Here is a 23,270-nt window from a genome sequence, read left to right on the forward strand (position 1 = left end):
ACATTTTTGATGTCACAACTTCATGTTTTTTTTAAATATATATAATTTTACTCTCCATATGTTCAGTCACCTCCTGAGTCACATGGTGTCCGGACCGGATCCAAACTGGTGACTCGGCTGTCAGCTCCATGACTCAGGGACGACCCTGACATGAGTCAGTGAAGCAGCAGGTGTCTCATAGGTCGGTCCCTGAACTCCTCCTCGTCTTCCTCCTCCTCTTCCTCCTCCTCACCTGCTCCCGCTGCGAGCTGACAGCACAGTGTGCGCACTCCCTGCGCCATGGCCACAGCTCCGTCGGTCCCCGCGCACTCTCGTCCTCAAATGGACTATGAGACGAAGGTTTTCCCTCACACCGGCGGCTACGGACGCTACAACCGCATCGTGGTCGTGTTCAGCTGGTTCCCCAACTTCGCCGTCATGTTGAATCTGTTCAGCGACGTGTTTTACACTTTGATCCCGGACTCGTACCACTGCAGACCGGATCCGCTGCTGCTGCCCTCCACGTTCCTCCTCAGCAACTTCACCAGGCAGGGGTACCTCAACCTCACCATCCCCTGGGTGAACGGCACCGGGCTCAGCCACTGTGAGCTCTTCAGGTACACGTCCAACACCTCGGACTTCTCTGAGACTGTGCCCAGGGAAAGGGTGTCCTGCACCAAAGGGTGGGAGTACGCCCATGTAGCCGGGCTCCAGAGCAACTTTGTCACTGAGGTAAGGAGACTTTTCAGGCCGCTGGTCATCCTTCAGGTCTGTGTGGGGGTTTGAATCTTTAAAAGGAGTAAGAAACAGGGATGAAGTGGAGGATAAACTCAGCTGAAGTTAGTTCATCTACTTCTTAAGGCTGAGGAGTCATAAAAAAAACAGCTTTTCTGGATCCAGTTGTATCAGGCTGTTGGTTTTCCCCATTTTTTTTTAAAGGTGCAATATGTAAGAATTAGCAACCTGTTGAATTCAACAAATAGGGGGCAGCATATCAACAGAGTGACAGCTAACTGCTGCCAACTCTAGGGGCAGTTGGCTATTAGCTCTGTTAGCCGTGCAGTTAGCAGTCTGGACTAGGAGCTGGAAGCTACGGGTGTTTATGCTGCATTCAAGTGCTCCTCAGATGGTCCCATTTCCAAAGTTGGGAAGTCGTTCTTCCAACTTCAGTGTGTCGGAATGTTGTTTTGCATTTTATTGTTTAAACAACAGCTATTTCTTGTATTTAAGTGACAAGAAACACTAAACAATACATGACTTTGGTAAACGTTTCTTGCCATCAACCCAGTGTTTACTTCACCATGTTTCAGCGTCAACTCAGCAGCTGCTGCACCAAAATATTCTTTAACTTTCTGAGCTGTTGTTCTGACTTGAGGGGGTGATCATGAATCCCACCAGTCAGAAAAACGTTTTTTCACTAATACTAGGAACACACAGTGATGCTGCATTCAGGTGCATCCAACTTCGGTGTGTTCGAGTGCATCACGTCACAATGTGGGAGCAACATGGAAGCCAAAAAGAAGTTGCTTTGCATTTTAACACTCGTTTAAACGACATGTTGACAGCTGCGTTCAGTATTTGAGTGACAACCAAAGTTCGTACACATTGCACCTTTAACTGTCACATACAATAACTCAGAGACTGGACAAACGGTTCCCTCAGTTTTTTCACTCTGAAAACTATTTACATTTTTTGGTCTTGCGCCATGATGGTGGTGCTGAACTGGATCTGTGTGTGGTCATAAAAACGGTTGTTCACATCACTCAGTCAATATTTGCTCGGTTAAACAGTTAAAAATTTGTCGTTGCTCAGAGCCTTTTTCCACTCTCACTTATCTGTCTGGCAGGGTGCTTTCCCTCTGCTTCGTACATCATACAGTATGTAAACATGTCTGCATTAGGCTTATGCACTGAAGTATGGACTCTGAGGAAGAGCGTGTGAAAAGAAACGAAGGAAGTGTAGTTTGGTGTGCATTCAAGATCTCTTTTGACTCCTTGTTTTCAAGCAGAATATGGATCCTGTTTGATTGTGTCAGACATACCATAACCTTTCAACACGACTGCATCTTGTTGTGTAACTACGCGAGTAAATAAACAGCAGGATAGAGTTTATCTTCTCCTCCGTCTGTTTTCAGCTATTCAAGGATCCATCCCAGTCTGCAAATACTGATTAAGAGTTCCAACATAAATATTTCTCCATGTGACCCTGTACAAAGGCCTCCCATGTGCACGCTACATCTGTGTCAGCACAGGAGTTTGTAACACACCTCCCAGTGTTTGATGCAGTCTCTAAACCACAGGAGTGAGAGTTACGAGCTTCAGTGGAGACAAGCAGGATAAAGAAGTCATTATGCGTAATTACCCCTCAACTTCCACTCAGAGTATTGTATATGTTTTTGTATCATGGCTCCAAGGAAGTAGATGCTCTCTTTTCTCTTCCCCTCTTGATAAGCTGTTGCTCCCGCTCTGGGAAGTCTGAGGCCTCCGTGTTCCTTCCTGAGACCCCGAACACCTCCTTTGCAGCAGCAGCTTCCTCTCCCCATGACGTTGTTCGCTGCACCAAAGGAAAACTCTGTTAAAGGAAAAATTGAGTACAATGTGCTCATCACCTTGAAATACACCAAAGAAAACAACAGACAAACCTTGGAGCACAGTTGTACTAACAATCAACTAGGAATGTTTGTCTTTGAGACGGAGGAGAGTGTTTATAGCGTCAATGTTGTTGGACTCTCTTCCTCTTTCTCTTCCTTAAGCTCATTTCATTAGCTTGGTCTATGCTTGTCTTGTTTATCCGACTTTAAGAAAAACTTTTTACAGTGTTTGTGACTTCCCTGTAGCTCCTCACTTCAAATGGTCCGCAAAGAATCACTCTGTGGTGATTGTTGTTTGGTTCATTAACTCAAGCACCGTATCAGTCCGCATTATAATGGCCTAAAGATGGATCTCTATTATCTGAGGCCCCTGTGTTCAAGAGCGACAAAGTGTCGAAATCTAGTTTTAAGACCTTCATGTTTCGCTTATTTTCTACGTATTCTTAATTTAATTTGTGATTAATGTAAATAACCACGCAGTGAGCATGGCTGCATGTATTATTCCAGCATCGTATGGATTCTGCACACGATGCAAACACAGGTTATGAGTTATAAATCTTGTGGCCTTTATAATGTACCAGAGTTTCGACGTCTTCAGACTTTTCCCCAGAGATCCCTCCTCTGATTAATGTGGGTCTGACATTTTACATTTGCTTTAGGTCGCTGTCGCAAATGAATCTGGCCTAATCTCTAATTTCTTGTCTTGTCGCCATTGAAACCCGCTAATATCAGACCTCTATTACAGACGACATATACCATCAATTAGTGTTCTGCGTTATAGTTCACTTGTGTAGCGGTTTTGTATTAGTGATTTACTGTACAGTGTCGCTGCCTGAATTTCTGTCATAGCAAACTGAAATTATTGTGTATTATGTGACAAGGAGAACGTCTCAAAACTCATGATGCATTGGTAAAATGCAGCAACGGTCACAAGAGAATGAGCTGAACTCTACCTGTGCTGGGTTGTAAATAATGTTGCTGATTGTTGTCCAGCAGATATCCTAAGGGTTTAGTTAGTGCATGTGTATCTGTTAAAAATGTTAATTGTCATGAAATACCTTGACTACAAACGGAGGACATTTCAGAGGAGATGGAGGGATAAGTAGGAGTGGGAAAGCAGTGACTGTTACTAGCCACGAGCAATGCACGCTCTACTTTGAGCTCTACTTTGTTCTAATGTAATAACACTGTCAGCAGACACCTTAACTCAGTTAGAGACGACATGATCTACATTCCTGCTTCCTCACAGAAACCTCTCTGTGTGTCCGACTTGACTGGTAGCCTGCTGTTATCCTATGTTACGTAGTCTAATTAGATGAATGTGGCTTGTCGGCAACATTTGTGACACTATAATAGAATTCACAGAAACCAAAGGCCCCTTGAAACATCATACGTATAAAATGTTAATGTATTGCTGTGGGAATTTAGAGCAATTATAGTTAAGGATGTCGACATGTCAACAAATCCCAAAAAAACAGTAGTACGAGCATGCAGGGCTCATTCCTCTGTGCCGTAGAGATCCATTGTTATCCAGAAACTATTGAAGACACATTAATGGGTCACACTGGGTGACATGTTCCTGCATTACAATGAACATGGCCACTGTAGTTTATTTTTAGTCTCACGTACTGTCCTAAACACTCACCAGAGCACTAAATGTGTATTCATCCTTGGCTGAAAATGGTCCCCAGGCATGTACTCTTTATGTCCGCATGAGTGTTATTTCCGAAAAACCCAGCTGTTTTAGGAAATAACTATATATTTGTGAAGATTTGAGTTTTTTAGTTTAAAAACAAAATGCACAGACATTGGTATAATCCTTTAAGAGTTCACTTAGGGAAAAGAGAGCACAAACAGTTTTGCTGGTTGGTCCAGTATCAATCAAAATCAATATCAATCAAAATGTATTTATAAAGCACATTTAAAAACAACAACAGCTGACCAAAGTGCAGTAAAAACAAAAAGACCAGTTAAGACAGACACAAGGACAGACAGGGGCCACTCTCATACTGAATTAAAAGCCAAGGAATAAAAATGTGTTTTAAGGTGAGGTTTAAAATCAGGCAGTGTGGGGGCTAACACCAACATAAGGGCATTACAGTAGTGAAACCAGGAAGAGATAAAAGCATGTGTAACCCTTTCCAAGTCATGAAATGATAAAAATGGCTTAACCTTAGATAAAAGCCTCAGCTGGAAAAACGCCCAGATTTTGCACAGCAGGTCTTACATATGGTTCCAGGGAACACAGGTGCATATGAGGGGCATCACGGGCACCACTAGGTCCTAAAATCAGGACTTCAGTTTAACTCTCATTAAAGGATAACTACCGTTTTTTACAACCTGGACCTTATTTCTGGCAAAATATATGATCATTTACTCACCCAGATAACTTTGGTGTCATTTGGCGTCGTTCGGACGAAATTAGATCCAGTGTAGCGGCGATATATCCATATAATGGGAGAGACGGGGCAGCGACACACAGCCTCTATATAACGCATTATCTGCCACGAAACTAGTTAATTTCATCAATATTTTGTTATGATCTAATTTCGTCCGAACGACGCCGAATGACACCAAAGTTATCTGGGTGAGTAAATGACCATATATTTTGCCAGAAATAAGGTCCAGGTTGTAAAAAACGGTAGTTATCCTTTAAAGTTTAGAAAATGTAAGGCCATCCAAGCTTTGATGTCTGTAAGACAATCAAACAATAACTTGAAAGAGTTTTCATCCTTCCGTTTCAAAGGCAGGTAAATTTGAGTGTCATCTGCATAACAGTGAAACGAGATGCCATATTTCCTGAAGATGGACCCTAGGGGAAGAAGGTAGGGGGAAAACATAATAGGTCCGAGAATAGGTCACCAAAGTTGACAGAAAAGCTTCTGTTAGACAGGTAAGACCTGAACCGTTCCAGAGCAGTGCCTTTAATGCCAACACATTGCTTCAGGCGAGAGATGAGGATCCTATGGTCTACTGTGTCGAATGCAGCTGTTAGATCTAAAGGTATAAGAATGGCGCAATCGCCTGAGTCAGCAGATAATAACTTGCAGTTAATGATTGTTAAAAACCTTTAAAAGTACAGACTCAGTGCTGTGCAGGGGTTTAAAACCAGACTGGAACACTTCAAGAATGCCATGTATGTCTACATTAGATTGCAATTGCATGAGTACAACTTTTTCCAAGATTTTTGAAAGAAACAGGAGTTTGGAAATTGGTTGGAAATTGGAGAGGACTGAGGTGTCCAGATTGGGTTTTTTGATCAGAGGTTGTACTGTTGTATGCTTAAAAGTTGCTGGCACAACATCTGCAGATAGACTGCTATTTATAATCATTTGGATGTTTGGTCCTATAGTCTCACAAGTATCTTTTACAAAACGACAGGGGACAACATCTGTGGGACAAGCTGAGGGTTTTATATGACCAAGGTTTCCTTTAGAAGAGACAGAGACACAAACTCAAACTGAAAGCTTAAAGCTCATGATACAGTATGTTGTACAATAACTTGTCTCTTTTTAAACCTAATTGAATGGCCGTGCTCTCTTTTTTAGAGGCATTTTTTTCCAAGTTAATATCCAGTTTTGTTTCGGTCTATGAATGCGTGAATGTACTTCTTTGTCTTCTTTCACAGTGGAACCTGGTTTGCAGTGACTACTGGAAAATCCCTTTGCAGCATATCTGCTTCATGGCAGGATGGATCCTGGGATACATCTTCCTTGGTACATTGTGCGACTGGTAAATAATGATTATACTTTTTATGGTGTTATGTTCAGTATTAAATTTTAAAAAACTACATTGTTACTAAGGCTGCACGTATCGTTTCAGCATGTAGTCACATTCTGCACGGTCAATAAAGGCAAATTCACTCCAACCAAGGACGTTGTAATTATTCCTGGACTCCAAAACGTCATGCTACAACATTTTTGCTGCTTGACTTGGAAGGAAAACTCGCATAGTTTTCATTATCCATGACTAAATTATAAGAGAAGTCTGTCTAATACTGCATGATTTAGTCTAATTTAAGGATTTTGGTATACATGGAAATGTGTTGTTTGTGAGTAAACCAGCAAGTCACAATCATTTTTCATTAATTCTAGAAAGTATTCCCGTATCGCAATATATAAATTGCAAAAAAACTGAACTATAGCGATCTCAGTGTTTTTCAATATTGTGCAGCCTGAATTGTTACATGAGAAGTGTGAATACATTTTGTAAAATATATAAAGGAACCAACTATTTGTGAAATATCGACTACTGCAAAACAAGCTCACATGTATCAACATGCATTAGTAATCCATTAAAATTAGGCAATAAAACCCCTTTAACTGGCATCTTTCATTATACAAGGTGAACAGACCTATTTATTTAATATTGAACACTTTGGAGATCCATAATTTCACTTATGTTCTGTGAGATGATAGCATTGTTTTTTGTTTTCAGGTTGGGTCGTCGGCGGTGCTTCCTCCTCTCCATCAGTCTGTCCATTCTGTTCGGTGTAGCCGTGTGTTTGTCCAACAGTGCGGTGGTGTTTCTGCTGCTGCGTCTTTCTCAGGGCACGATGCTCGCCGGGGTGTTTGTCTCCTCGTACATTGCCAGTGAGTATCCTGTATAAACATTTAACTGTTAAGCTTCCTGCAGCCTTATTCAGTAATTGACTCCTCTGGGGGATTGGGGAAAGACTCCTTCCCCCTATGCTGCAACTTAGTTCTTTGTTTATTTTAGAGAGCACTTTCAGATTCCTGCTCTTCACTCTAAGTCACTTGTTGGCACTGTGTTTATGTAAGTGTAATTTTTTTGCTAGATTGCTTTACTCTGTTTTCATTTGTTGCAAGAGTTTTAATTTACACAACCCAAACAATTACATTAATTAGCAAAGTATACAAACATGGTAAAATAGGCAAAATGAGAATCTAATGGGTAAATAAATAAATGAGAAAAAAAAGACACATGAACTTGTACTGTATATCCAGTTGTTCAGTCAAGACATGCTGCTGTTAAATGTACTTAAGGGGAAAGTCCCTCAGCTCCACATGTCCTCAAAGTTTGACTATTAAGACTAGTTGATGATTGTTTAATGTAAGTTAATTAAGATCATTCTCTCTTGAGGAAAATCTAATGTTCTGTAAATGTTAAGTAATGTAAATGTAATAAATCGTGGCCATGTGATTCCCAGTGTAGAATAAAATGCAATCACGCTGGTGCCATACACGTAGGCTCCTGAGTCAGGCAGACTAGCTGCGTCTGCACAGTGAGTATTCACAGTCTGTTTTAGTGCTTTTCTCTGGGAAAACACACAAAAAAACAATCAGATAGTGAGATAAAAACTGAATACAAATGCCCAATGCAAGGCTTTCGACCGAGCTAACTGGTGAACTATCTTATCAGTCAAAGATAAGAAAAATCCCATTGCGCCCTCGCAGAAGCGAAGTAGAAATCCTGCCTATCTCTCCCATCTTATCTTTATTTCAGGAAACACAAACAACCTAAACATACTTGATAAATTTATTTCTGATGTCTGAAAGTCAAGAACGAGACCTGAAAGACAAAACAAAGACAAAACAACGAAAGTTTGAAGTATATGCTGCAATTATATGAGTGACAGGTCAATAGTTTTATCTTCTGTGGTTTTCATGTGATAGGAGAAACTTCTCCTCATGTAAAGGTAAGCCATATATATTAACTTATATATAAAAGAAATTTAGCACATTTGTCCTTATTATTAATTGAACAGTACATTATGTAAAGAGAAGCTGTAGATAAATGTATTGACACAATGTTCATCTGTAAGCACCTCCCATCTCCTCAAGTCTCTCTGATAACATAAAGAATAATTAAATTACCTCTATCAGATCCCAACCACGAGTCAGATAAATGGGAGTTCATTATATTAGGGCATCTAATGACATAAAGGGGATGAATAGGATGCAGTTTCTTCTTGGGTAAAAATGTCCACATTTAATCGAACGCATTCCAGCTAAAAACAAGGTTTATTGTTAACTGAGAAGTTATTATTAGTCATTGCATCACAAAGAAAAGTTACTCACGACTGCAAAAAAATTAGAATTAACTACAAAACAAATTGTGGATGCTGGTAAAACAGCTTTGGTAACACTGAAGAAAACAAAATATGACTTTCTAAAACCTTGGAAGAACATTTGATATCTATTCTTAAATTGTTAAGTTGTAATTTGTAAGGTTTCTGTCCAGGTTGATTTGGTGAGCAAGACAGCAAACTAAAAAAACACAACAGAAGAGCAACTGGTGTATCATTTACAGTAGGGATCAGATATTAATATTGGAATAGTTTGTTATGGTTTTGTCTTGAAAAATATATTTTCCCTTGTTTTTACTGGCCCAGTAATAACACGAGACCACCAGCAAATAATCATTGAATAGTTCACAGTGATTATCAAATAGCATTTTTTGCTTGAAATGTCCTTCTCTAGTTTACAGCGCAGCCAAACAAACTCACTGTAACACTAGATTACATGCTGCATTGTTTCTTGTGACTTCCTTGTGTTGATGAAGTCAGTTTGAATCCTGTGTGGGAATGGTGGACCTCGTCACCAACAATGAAAACCACAGTATGGAGAAGTAATTACAGAATCTCAATGTATTGAACAGCTTTTGCTGAAAAATGCCCACGTAAATTGCATCAAAAATGGGGTTTGACTTCAGAAAGATCTTAAGGATTATACCTTTTAATTTGCAGTGGAGATTTAAACTTGCAGTTTGATTGACATGCATTGATTGGCTGTTGGTAAAAGCAGATGTGTTTGTTGACGTTTTCTTTATTCTAGCTCCAAAAAACATTATGCTAACACAACTAATATCTGATATATCAGATATTATTTGTGTTAGCATAAAGTTTATATATATATATAAACTTGCTATATAAATATATAAATATAATATAAACTATGCTAACACAAAAAAAAATATATATATATATATATATATAATAAATGGGACACACAGTAGTTTAGTGAGCTACATGTTTGAATTGCACTCTGAAATGACAAATATGTCCATATATTATTGCTTTAGTATGGGTGACATGTGTACGACACACTTGAAGAGTTGTGGGGCAATTTGAGCCGATGAGAAACTACAGTGTGATGTGCTGAGCTCTGACTGACAGACGGCAGCTGGTTGGTTTCTCTTTTACTTCTGCCTCAGCTGTCCTCATTTAGGGGCTCTCCGGTGTTTTCCCCCTCTGACGAAACTTTAGCTCCCCTTCTTAATCATATTTCTCTTTAAAGAGATGTCACTGACTAAAAGGAAAACTTAGCACATCAAATGCAGTGTGTTTTCTTTCTGGAGCTGTCTAAAACAAGAGTGAAGCTGCAGAGGAATGTAATAACAGTCTCAGAACACATTCCTGTGTGGGAGGAGGTGGTACTAGGTACACTTTTTTGTGTTATTTTTGACATACGCACATACTCCCACATTCCTGTGAGGTCAGGGCTAGATTGAGTCCAGATTTTTTTGTATTTGTTTCTTTTTTAGATTAGGCTGATGTCGGGCTGGGCGAGATGGGACCTGAGAGAAACGTTTCTCAGTGATGTCCCGCCAGCGCTGCTCCTCCGCAGAGAGGAGAAAACAATAGTTGGACAGAACTGAAGGCAAGGAAGTGAGCAGGAAGTGAGCTCCTTGTTTCCCCCTCTGACAAGGGAGGAGGTGGAAAGAGAGTACGAGCTCTGAGGGGAAGGAGGTCAAAGTTCAGCAGAAACTCTCGTAGCTTCACACACTCCCAAACAAGTTTACGTCAGTGCCTGAAGTTAGGAGTACTTTGTGTCCCAGCAGCGTTATTATGCACAATTTTGCTTTGCTTTAAACTACCAAAAGAAAAGAGACTAGTACACACACAGACACGTAACAGTACTTGTTATAATTAAGGCTTCTGTCTGCTGAGAACTCAATAAAAGAGAAGGCAGATTGTTTAGTTGGCTTCATGTGTGAAGGCTTTCATTTCCTGACAGACAATGGATTGGTTTTGGACAAATGTATTAGTTTTGCTTCATCTGTGTCCTGATGTTATCTGTCCTTCTTGGCTCTCTCAGGGTTGGAGCTGTGTGACCCTCCCCATCGTCTCATGGTGGCCATGATCAGCAGCTTCTTCGCTGTGTTCGCAGAGCTGCTGTTGCCGGGTGTCGCCGTTCTGTGTCGCGATTGGCCCGTTCTCCAAGCTGTGGCCACTTTGCCTCTGCTCCTGCTGCTTTCTTATTGGTGGTGAGTCATGTGGTAATTTGTGTGTTGGTTGCATTGTGTTTGGTGAAGCTTTAAGGCCAGTTTTAAATATACAGTCTCACATTGGGGCGCAGTATGTTTGACAAATCTGCAGTTTGGAGTTGGTCCTGTTTCAGCCTCACACCTGAATGTTTTATTTCTCTCAGAGACCTGAGAACAAATTACAAAATACACAACATCACAACAAGACAATTTGGTACTTACTGGTACACACACTGGTATTTTCAAGGTTTGACAACTGCTTAGATTTTGGCTAAAGTCCTTGAAACTGCTTGAAATTGTAATTTCATCCATACTAACTCCGTGGAGCAGTGACACATTATTAAACGTATGTTTTTTGTATACCTTTTAAATATCTTGGTTACTTAACGATAATAACAAGGCTTTATAAGTGAAAACACACATGTCCTGGTGCCTTCTATATGTACGCGATTAACTGATATCAAATAATGTTGAAATGACAACATTTTATTTGTACCTGTGATCTTACCAAAAAAATGTGCCAGGAATATTTTTGTGCATGCATTCATCTTTACACCCTCACCCTTTTTTGTCGATGTTACAGACCATGTTTGAGCTCCGTATCTCTCTGTGATTTAACAACAGAGTTTTGTTTTTTTCTCAGCTGTGCGTCAGTGTTTCCTGAGTCTCCTCGCTGGCTGCTGGCCACAACTCAGATCGCCCAGGCCAAGAGGAGCCTGCAGGAATTCTCCACCAGGAACGGAGTTTGTCTGCAAGAAGAAATATACCCCGGTGAAACCCTGCTGTCAGGTACAGACACACACACACACACACACACACACGCAGAGTAACCTCTAAACTTGACTAATATGATGATTTACCACATGTCATGTTTGATAATCTATGAAATCCATCTGTTGTCGACATAATTGCATTTCTGCTCGTCTGTTTGACTTTAATTCAGAAATAAGGCAATCAGCATGAAACAACATTAGGGCGTATTAGCTCTGCACATTGCTTATTAGTTCATGTTTAAGAGCAAAGAATCAGTCCTCGTAAAAGCTTCATTGTACAGTGATACAAGACAGAAAGTTGAAATTGACTAATACATCAACATTTCAATGCATATTCTTATTTTACCATGTAGTGACAAGGACAGGGAAGAAAAGGCATCGGTTGTTAGAAAATGTGACACATGGGACCCCCGTAGTGGAAAGTTTCAAACCTGTTTCACTTCCAAACGCACCAAACAACTTTGATGGGTGTGGTCGGAAAAGTGCAGGTCGGACGAGAACCCTGGGCCGCTGCAGCGAGGACAGGGCCTCTGTGCAGGGGACGTGCACTCTACCGACTGAGCTACCGGGCGCCCCCAGATACTTTTCTTTGACCTTGATGGAAAACGTCATGAGGTCAAAGGAAAGATGTTCAGGAGAACTCATAAAGACTGAACACTGTGGTTCCACAAGGCGCCACAAGGAATTGTAGGATGGCATTATCTCCTCTCCTCTCCTGAAGGATGGTCCAGGGTATCCTGTGCTATAGGAGACAAAAAAACGAAGCATTGAAGCACCTTTGCTAAATATTTCACAAAGACAAGATTCTCAGGGGTGTTAAGTTTCTCTTTAAGACCGTAAAGGATGAGTTGAAGAGCAATATCGCGCCAACAGGGCTATCACATGACTCCACCTCCACTCTCTACCTGTATACATTTTGGCCTTTTTCCAGCTGAAGTGTGTTTGTTACTTGCACTCATTGAGTTCCTGCACTTTTCAAATCCATATTTTGATTCATTGCAATTGTAGTGCGCTTATTGACAGCCACTATCAGAATTTGTGACAGCGAGATTCTAACCTTTCCTTTAAACCTTCCCTCGTTTCTGTCTGCAGAAATCGATTCAGCATACGGAGAAGACTGCCGGCCGAGATACTTTTCAGTTCTGCAGCTGCGTCGGACTCGCGTTATCTGGAAAAACTGCCTCATCCTCAGCTTCACTCTGTAAGTTTTTATTCTTAATGAGAAAAATCAAAAACAAAATGTCCATTTTATATAAAATTGAGATGCAGTGTGTTTCATAGATGTTCATGGTCTGACTCTCTCACCTCTCCTCTAGGTTCATTGGAACAGGAATTCAGTACTGTTTCACCAGAAACCTGCACAGTTATTCCACCAACTTCTACTTCAGCTACTTTCTCCGAGTGCTGACCGGAGCACTGGCCTGCATCTTCATCTGCCAGTCCGTCGATCGTTTTGGTCGGCGTGGTATGCTTCTGCTCTCCGCCATCATCACCGGACTGTCATCGCTGCTGCTGCTGGCCCTCACTCAGTGTACGTAACGACTGCATCTTTATTAGGTTTTCACCTGTCTGTCTGTTTGTTGGTCGTTTGGTTGGTTTGTCAGCAGGATTACACAAAAACTACTGAATGGATTTCCATGAAACTTGAATGGAGGATGGGTCTGACTTTTGGTGCGGATCCAGATAAAGGGACAGATAATTAAGGAATTTCACATTTCTCGACATCTGTTGTAGATGAAGAACTTCAGCAAAAAATTAAGAAAGAAATGGGACAGATCCTTTTATTTCATACACTTCAGACCCTGTGAGCTGAGTTTTGGGTTATAAAACAACATGTATTAGAATTAAATCTTTAAATTTAGAAAGAAGGTCCCAGCCTGATCTCACATAGCAGGGACTCCCACTGAGATCTGGGAGAATTAAAGGTCTGATCATTTAATAGATAATAGGACATTAATCGGTTTTTCTTTCCCGTCTCAGACCTGCGTGGCGGCCTGGTGTTGGTGCTTTCTGTCGTGGGCCTGCTGTTCTCTCAGGCTCTCGCCATGCTCAGTGTTTTCTTCGCCTGTGAGGTGATGCCGACTGCAGTTCGGTGAGTGTGATGAAGCTGCCGATATGTTTTTCTCATTGTGTAGCTTCTAATCTGTGTAGCTAAACCCTAATACAGCTTATTTGATGTAAGTTTTATGTTGTTATTGTATGTATCAGTCTGCTGCTTAGACAGTTTACTCCGGTTTAGGAAATTATTTTGCTTTTGTTTGTGAGTCATTTTCAGAGATTGAATTTGTAGGAACCAGGCTTAGAGCTGAAGCTACAGACAGGACAGGGCCATAAAGTATTGTCTGATCATCACACTTTGATGTCGTCCCCTGATGATTCCTGCTCCTCTTCCCTCTCTCTGTCAGAGGTGGATGCCTCGGCCTCGTGCTGGCAGCGGGTTGTGTTGGCATGGCGGCCTCCTCCCTGATGGAGCTCCAAAACAATGGCGGCTACTTCCTCCACCACGTCATCTTCGCCTCCTTCGCCGTGCTCTCCGTGTTGTCCATAATGCTTCTACCTGAAAGTAAACGCAAGCCGCTCCCAGACTCCCTGAAGGAGGGCGAGTGCCAGCGGCGGCCTCCTCTGCTCCTGTCACGGCCCGACAGGGACAACCTGCCGTTACTGCGCACCCGACCCCCGCTGTCCGAGTACAATCCTGATAACTACTCCCGCCTGGTGTCTGCCACCAGGAAGATGTTGACTAAAGATAATTTGCCTTACAGGATCGCTGTGATGACTCAAGCCCCTCTTATGTCAGACAGTGAAACACAGGGACAAGAGAATGAGACACTGAGATAGGTTGTGTCTTAACTCTTCCTCCTCTTCTAAACAGACTTGGATTATCCCTCCTCCTCTTTCTAGACATACCTCTACAGACAGTCTGCCAACATCCCTTATTTAATTATTGTCTGGCTGGTCATAACTCAACTGACGAGCCGCCCTTGGCTGGGATGTAATGCACTTTAGAGCGATGACTCCAAGTCTGTTGCTTTTCAACAGTTGATCTTCTTGTTACATTTTATACTTGAAGCTGTTACTGTGTTGTGTTTTTTTCTCATGTAGCACACTGAAAAACAGTGGCCATCTTCAGCTAAACCTTTTATTTTCATTCTCAATTGATAGAATAGTTGTTTGGTCTTTAAAATGTCGTTCAGTGTTTCCTGAAGCCCAAGATGACGTCCTCAAATGTCTTGTTTTGTCCACAATCCAAAAATATAGAGTTTAGATATACTGTCATAGAGGAGGAAAAAGAAACTAGAAAATATTCACGTTTAAGAAGCTGGAATCAAGAGGATTTAAAAAAAATAATACTCAAACTGATTGCGATTGTCTGTCCTCTTTTTGGTATTTTCTCTTTCAAATGATCACATTAGAGCTGCAACAATTGGTTGACTGATCGATTTGTTGAATCCCCAAGTATTTGACAATCAATTAATTAGTAATAGGTAATTTTTCATGCAAAAATACGGTTTTCAGCCACTCGAATATGAATATTTTGTCTCCTTTTTAATCTTTAATGTCATGTCGTTTTTGGACTGACAAAATAAGACATCTGAAGACATCACCTTGGATTTTCTGACAACGATGTTCAGTCGCAGCCTTAGATCACCGTCTGTATAACTTGGGCCAGTGAAGCTGAGGTCACGCTGCTCGTCTGTGTGGAACCAACTTGTCAGACACAAGTTTCACCAGAAACGTTGTCTTAACCGCGCAGCTTCTGTCGATCATGTGAGCTGCAGCCCTTTGTCCATTTGTTAGTGACTCACGCACTTTTCATTAAGTCTGATTCACCAGCAGTGTCTCGGTGCTGAGAGGATCCCGAGGAGCAGCGGGACACACAACTATAACACACACTGTTGTTGTGGAGTCCTGTGTTTTACTTGTGAAGCACACAAGAGGGCGCTAAATGATGCACTGGTCACTGAATATGATGGCGGATGTTCCTGCTGTTGTGCTTCCTATAAACCTTGTTAATCCTAATATTTCACTCAGAAGTATTTTGCCAAAAGTTGGGATCTGTGTGGAAAACAAGATGATGGTGAACTTTTCCACTTTATAAACCACTTTGTTAGGTTAAAAACTTTTATTTAAAGGTGCTATTTCTACATAACCTTTTTCTTCAAAAGCTGGAAGTAACTGATGAATTTGCAAATGTGTTAACCACTGCAGCTCACCCACTCTCTGTCTTGTAAATATGATGAATTGTCTCCTGTGAGTTATATTAGTAAAAAATTAAAGGGCGTCTATGTAACAATTTCCTGCAATTTTTTATTGGCCGTACGTGAGCGGATTGTAGCGTGACATGAAAAACGAGTCCTTCCCCATCTCTCTCGGTTGCCTGTACAAGCCTGTGGACGATTTGTTGGAGTTGTTTAATGCTGCTGGACTGTGGGTTTCTTTGTGAAGGACTCAGGTTGGATTTTCCGTGATAGTCCAAAGATGTGACTTTATGCAAGTTTCTCGAGTGCCTCTCCGCTCCGCTAACAGAGAGCGACTGTAGCTGACATGAGTTTAGAAGTGGAGTACAGCCTTTAATCTGTGGTGCAGTGCTTCAGAATTGAACGGGACCAACCTTCACCGGAGGACATTAGATGTTTTTGCCTGATCCAATGAGTCTTCTTCATTTTCATGTTTTTTTTTTCATATTTAATATGTAATGTTAAACAGTGAGGACGATCTGCCTGTTAATGTCTTTGCATCCCAACACTCTGACTGAAAGGATGTTGAACTCAAGGTTGCAGTGTGTCTGTGTTTGTGTAGTAGAAGAAAAACACACTACTGTATTAGATTAGCCTTCAGGAGAGGTCATTTTTATTAAAGTAGCGTTCTCATCCTCAGTGGTCTTACAGTTGCTCACAGAAACTCATGCCATTTTTTGTGTTGAAACTTTCCCACAGACTGTTTGTTTGCCTTGTTAACTAAGAAACATTGACTTTTTTATATCTAAATTATCATGTCGCCACCACACAGAGCTAAATCAAGTCACATGTTTGTAACCCAAAGTAAATTCAAAACATGCAGATTGGAGCTGAGAAGCCAAAGGGACCTTTTGCATTTCTTGTGTTTCTCTCTAGCAACACTAGATGGCGCTCCTCTCTTAGAAACATTGCCATTTACTGTACTGCTCCCTGTGATAGTCAGTTTAATGATGTTGATGAATACTTTTGTGTGTGGGAGTGTGTTCTGATTACACAATGTTTGCCTACAGCTGCCTCTTTCTGACAGTCTAATGGTGAATTAATGAGATGAGTTCAGTAAACTCTGACACTGCTGAAGTCACTAGTATTTGGTCATTTTTAAAGCTAACCTGCAGAAAAACATTAATATCAGAGAAGAAACGAGCTGTTATATCAATTTAAACTGTAACCTGAGCCTATTAACGGAGATTTTCAGGTTTAATTAGAATCCCTGGACAAACTCCTGATGTACATACATTCAGCTGCACTGACGAGCAGTCTATAGAGCTGATAGTAAGAGAAGAGCCTGGAGAGCCAGTGTGAGCTGCAGGGCCAGTGTGCTGAGTGAATTGGCAGCTCCGGTTGGCTCCTCTACGTCGGGGTAACCGTGGCCCGTCCTGCACGAGTTCTTCACCTCAGCATACGGAATAGGAACATCATCTGGTTGTGTGTTAGTCAACCTTTCACGGACCTGAGACACAAAGAAAAAGACTGTGAAGCAGCAGCCAGGTGTGTGTGTGCGTGTGATTGTGAGTGTGTGAGTGTGAGACTCACCGCCTCAGCCTCTGTAAAGACACGCAGCAGGTTGTCTCCCAGGGCCTTTTTCACCTCCTCATCAGTCCATCCTCTCCTCAGCAGTTCAGCCACCACATTTGGCACCTTGGACACGTCCTCCAGCCCCTCCGGCAGTCTGAGAGACAGATTTGACACAGTTTCTTGATACGAAGTCACATTTTTTATTTTGGTCTTTTACTTTTTCAGCCCACCTGTCCAGAAGCTTATGTTTGAAGGTCCAGTGTGTAGTATTTAGGAGGTGTCCCGGGTAATCAAAGTCTCCGGAAGCACCGAGATTACAAATTGATTTGGAGAGAGTTGCTTACACCCTTCTGAAAGCTGAAATCTTCTCTGCTGCTGCTCAGCTAAAAGCGTTGGCATGCACCCATTCTGAAGTAGGTGGCCAAATCAATTTGGGATCTCAGGGCTTCTGGAGAATTGGATTACGTCACACAAGTTGTATGGAACCATTTTATTTTTATTTTTTGGCTGTTTTTTACATTTTAAAACAAGTCCCCATCTACTTCAGTTGTTTAGGAGAATGCTGCAACGTTGTTTTGCTCTGAAGATCCGGAAATGTTTTGTGGACGGAAAGTCACATGTCTGCACATTGGACCTTTAATTGACGTTTGAATGTTTTGCACTCACCTTGTAACCCCGTCGTAATCTCCACCAAAACCAATTATGTCTGGCCCGGCCACTTTCTTTATATGGTCAAAGTGATCTGTGATGAGAGCAGTAAAGTTGAGAATAAAGCAGATGCGTACAGAAACGATGATAAATGTTAATATTTAACTAGGTTTACGGTAGTTGTCATGGTCATAACAGCAGTTTACCGGCCACGTCTGAGATGTTTGCGGTCTTGCTGCAGGTCACATAGTCGTTATAGAAGTTCACCATGACGATCCCTTTTTTTTCTTGCTGGAGACACAGACAGGATGTGACATGACAGTGAAACACTTACTGACCTAGAAACTCTGATCTATAGGAAGGAACGACACGCTGCATCGTTTCTGCTTTGTTAGACAGGACACTCTATAGAGCAGGGACAGTGAAAGACACGACCAGGGCCAAGAGATGCATTCAAACACAATAATAAAGTACACAAGGGTAATAACCTCTGCTTTCTTATCATCTTATCAGAGTCCCTGTCTCCCGGTTATCAGTGAGATGCTTCTCTATCTGTTTCTTTTTTTTTTCTTCCTGTTTAATGTTTTACTGCCTGAAACTTCCATTACAGGCTACATGTATCAGTAGAAGTGGACACAAGGTGCTGATTTCAACTCTTTGGTGTGATAAGATGATTACAGAGCTGACAACAAGGCAGGATGTGTCATAGCCTCAGTAGGGGGGTCATTTTAGTGCAGTCAGGCTAGCTATTGTCTTCCAGGACTTTCTGCCATCTGTACTTAAGTGCAACTTTGAGTTATTTCCACTTCCTTTTTACTGCCAATCCACTACAATCAGAAGGAATTATTGTACTTTTTATACGTAACATTTTGTTATAAATTAGAGTAACTGTTCTCAACAGTTGTGGCTTGTGAGCCCTTTAAAGAGGCAGTGTCTAGTCGGGGCTCCTCATCATGTTTTAGATATTGAGCTGAAACAATTTGTCAATAAATCAATTAGCTGTCAAAAAATGTAATTCATCGGCAACCATTATGTTCACCAAATAATCGTTTCCAGTCATTTTTTAGACCAAAAAATTCTCAGATTTTAGCTTCTCAAATGTGAATATTTTCTGATTTTTGTAGTCTTCTATAACGGTACGTTAAATATCTTTGGGCTGTGAAAAAAAACGGGACATATGACAACGTCTTCTTGGGCTTTGGGAAACAACGACCGTCATCAACATTTTTATGGACCAAACAACTCACTGATTACACTAAAACATGATCTATGGATCAATCAATAATGAAAATAATCTTTGGTTGCAGACATTTACCTTCTAAACTTCTTTTTCTTTTTACAAAAAACTATTGAGGTAAAATTATTTAATATTTCACAATAAAGAAAAGATTAGACAAAAGTCTAAAGATGAATACATATTTGTGTAGCAGAACTTTTCTCTTCTTTTTGTCTCCATTGAATCATTTTACAACCACTCTGATTTATCTGGTTGGGAACCACTGGACTAAACTACCTAAATATATATAAAGTAGTTAAAACCAGCAATAAAAGTCTGCTCAGAAATGAATGATCAGTATTAATAATCTGATAACGTCATACATAATAACATATCACTCACATGGGCCATTTCTCTACATATCCAGTACTCTTACTTTTGACATCTGAAGTACATTTTGCTGACAATACTTCTTTTACCTGCAATGAAGTAATTTTATTTAAGGTACTTGTACATTTATTTGGGTGAAGGATCTAAATTGTCCATTATACACACACACTCTTACCACTCTCTTGAGGACATCATCGGGGACGTTCCTCTTGTGTTCACAGATGCTGTAGGCTGAAGAGTGGCTGAAGATGACGGGCGCTTCAGACATGTCGAGCACCTGGTTCATCACTTTTACGGTCACGTGAGCGAGGTCGATGAGCATCCCCAGACGGTTCATTTCCTTAACTACTTGCTGTAGTGGAAAAGGAATGCTGTTAAAATCTTTAATTTCTATCGTCTATGTCAATAGTTTCCCATTTCATGTAGTGAATATTGTTTCAGAGATCTGTTTTCACTTTGTGTGTTTTTGACATCGAAGCGTCTTTTTCTGTTGATCAGCATAAAAAAAAACAACTCTTCTTTGATTCAGGGCTGTCAGACAATGAAACATAAGAACTGAATGTTTTTTTATAAGCACTTATTCCATCTAACATTATACAAAAAGAAAATGTTACTTTGTCAACCGTATTTCTTTAATTACTTTTCTTATAGTTATACGTTAGGAGTAACATTTCATCATTTTGATTGCAAAATGCATCATCTCAATTGCGAGAGTACACAGCTTGGAAGCAAAGTTTGCTGATTCGTGCAATAAACTGAAGTTGAATAAAACACAATTGCAATAAAACCATTTGAAGACACTAATCAGTTACTTATTACAGATCATGATGAATCATGTCATTTGCTCATCCCTGCCAGGTCACTGACCTTGCCAAATGGAGATAGTCCATCATGCTCAGAAGGGTCTGATCCTTCGTCAACAAGCCAGTTATCAGCCCTGACGAGAAATGACACAGTTACCATAAAAAGGCCAAACTGAGCCAAACCAGTGAAGGAAATTAGATCTGATTTCCTGGATTTGTCAAAGAATAACCAGGGATCACATCTCTACCCTGGACACTACATTTACTCTTAAAGACGTTATTCCAAAGTAAATTTGGTGGTTTTAAGGCAACAAATGGCACATTTATTACATATTCTGAACTCAGAGAGAACAAAGAGCAAACAATAGATAGGTGAACGGGCAGCTGTCAAAGAGACATTTTAAAATTTTGGTAAGTTTACGGTTACAGTAAATCAAACCAGCTCGAGTCCTCAGTGCAGCGGTTAAACACTTCTGCTCTTCCAGAAATCTGATAGTGCTGCCTGGAAAACACAAGAGGCCTGCAGGAATCCCCCGTACTTCCCACAACACAATCTCAACCGACCATGATGTCTGATGGTGAAACACACACACACACACACACACTAATAAAACCGGGGGTGGAGGGGGAAGTTTTCGGATCTTAGCTGCTGTGTGTCTTCAATACGTTTTAAGATAAGTCATGACTGTTTGTTTTCACAATAATGGCAACATTGAGAACCACGACAAAGGTAGTTCAGTGGTTAACAAGTTGAAAAAAAAATCACATTGTGATTCTTAAAAGTGAGAAAACGTAAAAGAACGTCAAATTTGTTTGTAATATTTGTCATTCGTTGATTCAAATTAATATCTAAAGTTCACTGAACATGTTTCCTCAAGTGCAGTTAACTTAAAAGTGAAGAGTGAAATAATTATTCAACTTACAGAACGGTAACTCATATTAAAGGCAGCAGTTGAAACAGTCCAAAATTATTTACAGTGTAGCATGAATTCAGGTCTTTTACTTGTAATGGAAACACTTTTACAGCGTGCTTTTACATGAGTACAGGATCAGTACAATTCCTCCGCAACTGGCTCAATCCCCTCACACACAAACACACAACTCGTGTGACACTTGATTGGCTGTTGTATTCACGTTTGTGTGTTTGGTGTCATAAACCTGCTGTGCTGCGGGCTCTTACCAGGGTGTGTTGCAGGAGTGTGTGAGCGTGAGGTAGCGGACCCCCAGCTGGTACATGGTGCGCAGGGTGCCCATGCTGCTGTCGATGGAGTGACCCCCCTCCACCCCAATCAGACTGGCTGTCTTGTTCTGGCTGAAGGCCGTCCTGATGTCTGTGAGTGATAATAGGTGATTCAGCCGGGAAGAGAGTGGAGGTGACACTTAAATGTCTCTGATACTACTATCACAGTCTCACCTTGGCTACTGGTGGCAAACATGAAGGTGTCTGGGTATTTTTGACACATCCTGTGAACCACATCGATCTGCTCCAGTGTTTGTCTGACAGCGTCTTTGTACTGAGAGTCACAGGGAACGTAGGCCGACCAGAACTGACAGAGGAACAGAGGATAATGAATTAGCAGCACCCCTGTGTGTCCAGGGAACGTTTACAGAGCTGCTGTTTGTTCCTAATTAGAACCATGTCCCTTTTTAATGGAGGATTTTATGTAGACTTTGTTTATATAACCTGAAGAGTGAGACACATTACCCACAAGTGACATCCCTTGAGGTACTTTATCGGATTACACGCATCTACCTCTGGAGCCACAAAGGCTTTATACTACTTTTATCCACTTCGTACTTCCTAACACCTGTAAACACTTTACTGTGTAAAACTGGTGTAGTTGCCCTTTAAACTAGGATCAACTACAGATAACTGTGTCATCTGCATACACATTAATCGATGGCATCTATAAGTTTCACCAAATTTGGTTTAATAACACAGAGAACAAAAAGGTCGTAATATAAAACTTTCTTGTACACTGTCTCCTTTTTCTTTGGCATCTTTGAGCTGCTCACCAGTTCAAATAATTTCAAGCAATCCTCCTACATTGTTTGTTTCATTAAGAGTATCAATAGAGCTGGTGTTTTGAGAGGGTTAGGGGTTAGGGGTTACACCTCTTCATCATTTTCTCTGATTTCTCACTTCCCAGTACATTCTGTTCTGTTTGTACCTGAGCTCCCAGTTTTCCCTGCTTGATCTTCGGGATGTTGGTGTGTGTTGTGTCAAGTGTGTTAAGGTCCACTTTATTGAGCTGATTGTTGAATTGCTTTCGAAGTTGCCAGGGCAGGTCGTTGTGGCTGAAAGTTCAGGAAGTAAAAGGTCACACACTCACAGAGCCTCTTTGATCATAAACTGTGATTTCCCAACAGGCAGGAAAAGTGCTAGAAATGACCTCCAGACGTGAGTTTTTACTACAGAAAGCTGCTGTTTCTCATTATGACAAACAGCAGATGAAGTAATTAAGACCATAATGCAAAACACATTTTTCTTCATGCAAGAGGTTTCTACTCACCCATCGATGAGCGGGGTCTCAGACATCAGCTTGAGAGCTCTGGTCATGTGTGGATCCTCAGCCGCGGAGATGGCACAAGAACTTACCCACAGCGCGAGACATACAGCTGAGATGACCTTAGACGGCATTTTTCAAACTTTGACACACCGTTAAATGTTCTGCTCTTCTTTGTCTTTACTCCTCCAAACTTTTCCCCCCCGTACGCCCAATCTCAAGACGATTCTTGACCTCTCTCTAACTTCCGAGTTACACAGCTGGAATTTCTTTCTGATTTGCCAACAGATTCTCACTCGAGTTTTCTCTCTGGGTGATTTTTGGCTTTAAAAATCAACTCTGCTCATTGCTCCTCCTTTGTCTGTTTCTAATTACAGCGTCA

General features: G+C 41.0%; 2 protein-coding genes across 2 annotated transcripts; one reads left to right on the top strand and one right to left on the bottom strand.

Annotated features, from left to right (window-relative positions):
* The first annotated feature begins 250 nt into the window (after window positions 1–250).
* On the top strand, window positions 251–15,865 carry slc22a31 (solute carrier family 22 member 31). Its single transcript, XM_084353572.1, has 9 exons — window positions 251–711; window positions 6,198–6,301; window positions 7,007–7,161; window positions 10,630–10,798; window positions 11,442–11,587; window positions 12,664–12,772; window positions 12,888–13,102; window positions 13,552–13,663; window positions 13,977–15,865. The coding sequence occupies exons 1-9, from the start codon at window positions 280–282 to the stop codon at window positions 14,407–14,409; spliced, it is 1,875 nt and encodes a 624-aa protein (XP_084209698.1). The 5' UTR covers window positions 251–279; the 3' UTR covers window positions 14,410–15,865.
* Window positions 15,866–15,952: 87 nt separating this feature from the next.
* dpep1 (dipeptidase 1) lies at window positions 15,953–23,120 on the bottom strand. The gene is made up of 10 exons (XM_084353584.1): window positions 22,895–23,120; window positions 22,553–22,679; window positions 21,796–21,928; window positions 21,562–21,712; window positions 20,446–20,515; window positions 19,754–19,930; window positions 18,179–18,263; window positions 17,991–18,066; window positions 17,343–17,478; window positions 15,953–17,259 (listed from the first exon to the last, which is right to left on the bottom strand). The coding sequence occupies exons 1-10, from the start codon at window positions 23,020–23,022 to the stop codon at window positions 17,068–17,070; spliced, it is 1,275 nt and encodes a 424-aa protein (XP_084209710.1). The 5' UTR covers window positions 23,023–23,120; the 3' UTR covers window positions 15,953–17,067.
* Window positions 23,121–23,270: the final 150 nt, after the last annotated feature.

Source organism: Pagrus pagrus (genome assembly GCF_965226575.1).
Source record: "Pagrus pagrus genome assembly, chromosome: 1".
NCBI lineage: Eukaryota > Metazoa > Chordata > Actinopteri > Spariformes > Sparidae > Pagrus > Pagrus pagrus.